Source organism: Brassica napus, chromosome C6 (assembly GCF_020379485.1).
Source record: "Brassica napus cultivar Da-Ae chromosome C6, Da-Ae, whole genome shotgun sequence".
In the NCBI taxonomy this organism is placed as follows: domain Eukaryota; kingdom Viridiplantae; phylum Streptophyta; class Magnoliopsida; order Brassicales; family Brassicaceae; genus Brassica; species Brassica napus.
Window position 1 is genome coordinate 42217058 of NC_063449.1, and position 4198 is coordinate 42221255.

At 32.1% G+C, this 4198-nt stretch overlaps 1 protein-coding gene across 1 annotated transcript; it reads left to right on the forward strand.

Moving 5' to 3' along the window:
- The first annotated feature begins 889 nt into the window (after positions 1 to 889).
- On the forward strand, positions 890 to 2033 carry LOC106405204 (thioredoxin H8). The gene is made up of 3 exons (XM_013845787.3): positions 890 to 1160; positions 1383 to 1505; positions 1633 to 2033. Exons 1-3 carry the CDS (start codon positions 969 to 971, stop codon positions 1771 to 1773), a joined length of 456 nt encoding a protein of 151 aa, XP_013701241.1. The 5' UTR covers positions 890 to 968; the 3' UTR covers positions 1774 to 2033.
- Positions 2034 to 4198: the final 2165 nt, after the last annotated feature.

The following is a 4198-nucleotide window of genomic DNA, read 5'->3' on the forward strand; positions in this document are numbered from 1 at the left end:
TTAAAATACCTAAAATACTTAAAATATATATTAATTTTCTATCCAAATATTTAAGCTAAACCAATATTTATGTTAAGTTTAAGTATTTTGGCATACATTATTCAAATTTATATGTTATATATTATTTTTATTTTTAGATTTTTAAAATTTTAAAATATATATGAACTTTAATTTTTGAAAAATAAATAAATAGATTATCCGAACTCAAACCCGAACTAGACCCGTAAAAATCCGAACCGAACCAAACCCGCAAGGATCTGAATCGAACCAAATGATACTCGAATGCTCACCTTTAATCAAATGTAAAAAAAGTTATTGATAACAAAATGTATATTATTTATAATATTTAAGTATAATATATTTTTTTTTAAATCATCTGGTTATCATCTAGTTTAATAGTTAATACTTGTGATCAATATAGAGTTAACAACAAAATAAATGAATTAGCAACTGGTGAAAGCTTCAACCAATTCATTGTGATTTTTTTTGTTGGCAATTCATTGATTCATTGGTTACATTTTACTTATGGCTTGGAAGATAAAAGTTTCTAGATACATTTAAAAGACAAAATGATGTTTTATTAAATCAGTGAAATTAGTATAGGCTTTGGTTTGAGATTCTCCGTTTATTAAAAGAAAAGTTGGTAAGCGTCTTTAGAATTTCAATTACAAATTTGGAGTCTTCAAGAACTATACTAAGACAACTTGATCTTAAAGTGAGACTTAATAATTTATTAAAGTTGGTTCCCAAAAATACTTTTGTTGGAATAGTTTTGTGCGACATGTACTCTTACAGCCAATAGGTATTATAGTGTACAAATTGGTGACCGTTTAAGGCCACTAGGTCCACAACAAGAATATCTCAGGTTATAAAAGCCAACTCTTCCTCTCACCTTATGCTCCAAGTGAAAGAACAACTCTACTCAAAAAAACTATTTGCTCCTTTCTACATAGAGATAAAGCGAGACAATGGGTGCTAATGTTTCTTCTCCTGACCAGAGATATTCAGTGACGGCGGACCTCCCTTCCAGGAGGCCATGGACACCTCGCTTCGAGTCCCAGATTTCTCCTTACAAAGTCAACATCCCCCTTATTGTGGAAATCAAGAACAAGAATCAGTGGAAATCTCGGCTCAACGGTCTAAAGGACACCAACAAGTTGGTAATATATCATTTTCATGCGCTTTCTAAGTTCTAACGTAGATTATATCTACTTTTTATTGAGATTTCTTGTGCTACAATGGTGGAGGCTTGAACTGGGTTTTCCTTGATAAGTTGGAGACACTCTACCTGCTGTCTGCTGAGCCAGTGAAACTGATCTTTTTACTAGGCTTAATTTGAGTATATAATAATGCATATCCAGTTCTGGTATTTATATATATAGCTTGTGATCGAGTTCACGGCCAAATGGTGTGGACCTTGTAAATCCCTTGAGCCGAAGGTTGAAGAGTTGGCGGCTAAGTACACAGATGTTGAGTTCGTGAAGATTGATGTCGATGTGTTAATGGTAATACTTAATTAATCCGTTTGCTTTCGTCCTCGTCTTTCTCAAAGTCTAAAGAACATCATTGAAAACATGTCCACAAAAGTTTACGTTGCCTTTGAGTTATAAAATAACAATTACTTGAATGCAGAGTGTGTGGATGGAGTACAACCTTCATACTTTGCCTGCGATTGTATTCATGAAGAGAGGCCAGGAAGTAGACAGAGTTGTGGGTGTGAAGTTTGATGAATTAGAGAGGAAACTCCACAAATACGCACAATCCTTCTTTTGAAAAATATGAAGCTTTTACTTGCATGCATCATGCATGATGATCACCTTATGGCAAGAATAGTATGCTACTATATAAATAAATGTAGCTCCTCATGTATGATCACCATATGCCAAGAATAGTACGCTAGTATGCTACTATATATAAATTAATGTCTGAAGGAGATTCAGCAAAATAAACATAATTTGTGTCATGTAAGTTTGGATTTGCATGTCTGTACCTGTCTCGTGTAATAAATGTATGACTACTGATTTGTATGGTTATATATCTTTCTTGGGTGGACAAAAAAGTATTTCTTGTTCTCCCCCAAACAATCTTAATCAATTTCTATATGCACCGTTAATTTAGTTTTTATAGCTGATGACTTTGGATCGAGCCAAGCTTGTTTTTAGGGTGGTCAATATGGGATTAGGGATGTAAATGAGCACATGAAAAAAAATTCATATGAACCAATGCTATACTATCATTAATTTTGTTGAACGAGAAACAACTGGATAAAACTTTTAGAATACATGACGTACCAGAACAAATATTTAGTGCTTAAAACTAGTATAATCAGTACGTCTCAAACAAATACACATTTTCAATCCAGGTAAAATTATAAAGAGAATACTCGCATGTTCTTTCTTACGTTGTCGCTAAATTTAAAAGCTGAGAATGGGCATTGAAAAATAAGAGAGTCGATGACAAAAAAGAAAAAAAAGGTAATAGAGTCATATATTTGGAGGATTTTATTTTTGCAGCTGCTAAAAGGAGCTCATTCAAAAATAATATCTAAGTGATTATTTTTTTTTCTTTTAAAAATAAACCACTAGAATGATGACACATTTAGAACATATGTTTAGAGCATGTTCTTGGGAGATAGAACTTCTTGATTCTCTCTCTTAATTTATAATTAACTATATTTATTTTTTATTAAGAGAGCATGTGTGAGAGCACACCATTGCTGATGCTCTTCAGAGCATGTGCAAGAGCACATCATTGCCGATGTTCTTAAAGCTCTTCCTGTTATATATATATAAATTTTTGAAATCAAGAAGTTTTGGCCGCAAGTCCATAATTAATTTTATACCGGTTGTTTAATCCCTTTCCCGCAACCGCTGAGACTAAAACTTAGCACCTCAACTTTTTTTTGGGAAGAAGACTTTACAAGTAAAGCTAGTAGCTCCGGGTAACTGTTATATTATAAAATGGAAACATTTGTCGTTTTGAATCACTCAACTGCAATAAGAGTGCTTATGAGACTGGGTGTTGTGACATATTTTATGCTTCCTCTCGTACGTTGCTAAAGGATACCCCATATTGGCTGAAGAATAAGATAGTGACATTTGTCCTTTTGTTTTTTTCTTTACTAGTTTCTGCTTTGTGTTGAGCCGTTTAGTGCTTTATTGATGAAGTCTTGTTCTGTGTATTTTCTTTTTTTTTGGTTGTTGCTTCTCTTGTTTGTTGGACTGTTGGTTGAACTTTATTGTTGTTTTGAAGGAATCTTTAGGACGGAAAAAAATTACGTACGCATTCGCATTGGGAAACAAATATCGGAGTTCCAAACCATTTGCCTATACAATCACCTTAATTGCAGTATTGTATTTCTCTTTTTCATATTAAATGTCACTTAATCATTTTTTCTTGTTACATAAAAAATGTTGTTCTACAATTTCAATACAATTTATATGTATTTTTAGCTCAATATTAATTATAAAATGCATTGATCTTATAAATAAATTTATTTTTCTAAAATGTTATTGGTTAAATAAATGACATTAATGAAAACATAAATGCATTTCAATTAGTTTCTTAATTTTTTATTTATCTAAAATTCTATTGGTTAAATAAATGACATTAATGAAAACATAAATGCATTTCAATCTGTTTTTTAATGTTCGAAAAATATATAAGTAACACTTTTCGTGAAACGGATGAAATATTTGATAGATTGCTTCTTTTGTTGTTAAAAAGAAGAAGATTGTTCATGTCTCGTTTGATAAGATGTATTGACTCAAGTACAGGAATTAAAAAATCATAAATGTTTTTAATGTAAAATTTGTTAGTTAACTTTAATTTAAAAACATTCTTAATAACAAAAAAACTACTGTAGAATATTAATAGTCACGATATATAAAAAATGTGTAATTTTTTTAAACAAATAAATAAAACAAAAAATACTTCAGAAACATCTATTTTCTATGATAATTGGATAAAAAGTTCTTCAACGTGTGTAGGGACGGAGGAAAAGGCTCGGTGTTTTGATAGCTCAATGTCCTTACCCTCGCCAAGTGAATGTCGAGAGTCTCTGCTTCCAACAGCGTGAACGGTGCGCATACGGTGGATGTGTATCAACCGGACTGGCTCCGATTTCATGTGTTTCCTGAGACGCCCACAACTGTGTTAGGTCATCTATGGCCACACCAATCGTAGGGTGGAAGGAGCT

Coding starts and splice junctions, on each gene's coding strand:
- LOC106405204 (XM_013845787.3), top strand. CDS start 969: ATGGGTGCTAATGTTTCTTCTCCTGACCAGAGATATTCAGTGACGGCG. Junction 1,161..1,382: donor TAAAGGACACCAACAAGTTG/GTAATATATCAT, acceptor TTATATATATAG/CTTGTGATCGAGTTCACGGC. Junction 1,506..1,632: donor TTGATGTCGATGTGTTAATG/GTAATACTTAAT, acceptor ACTTGAATGCAG/AGTGTGTGGATGGAGTACAA.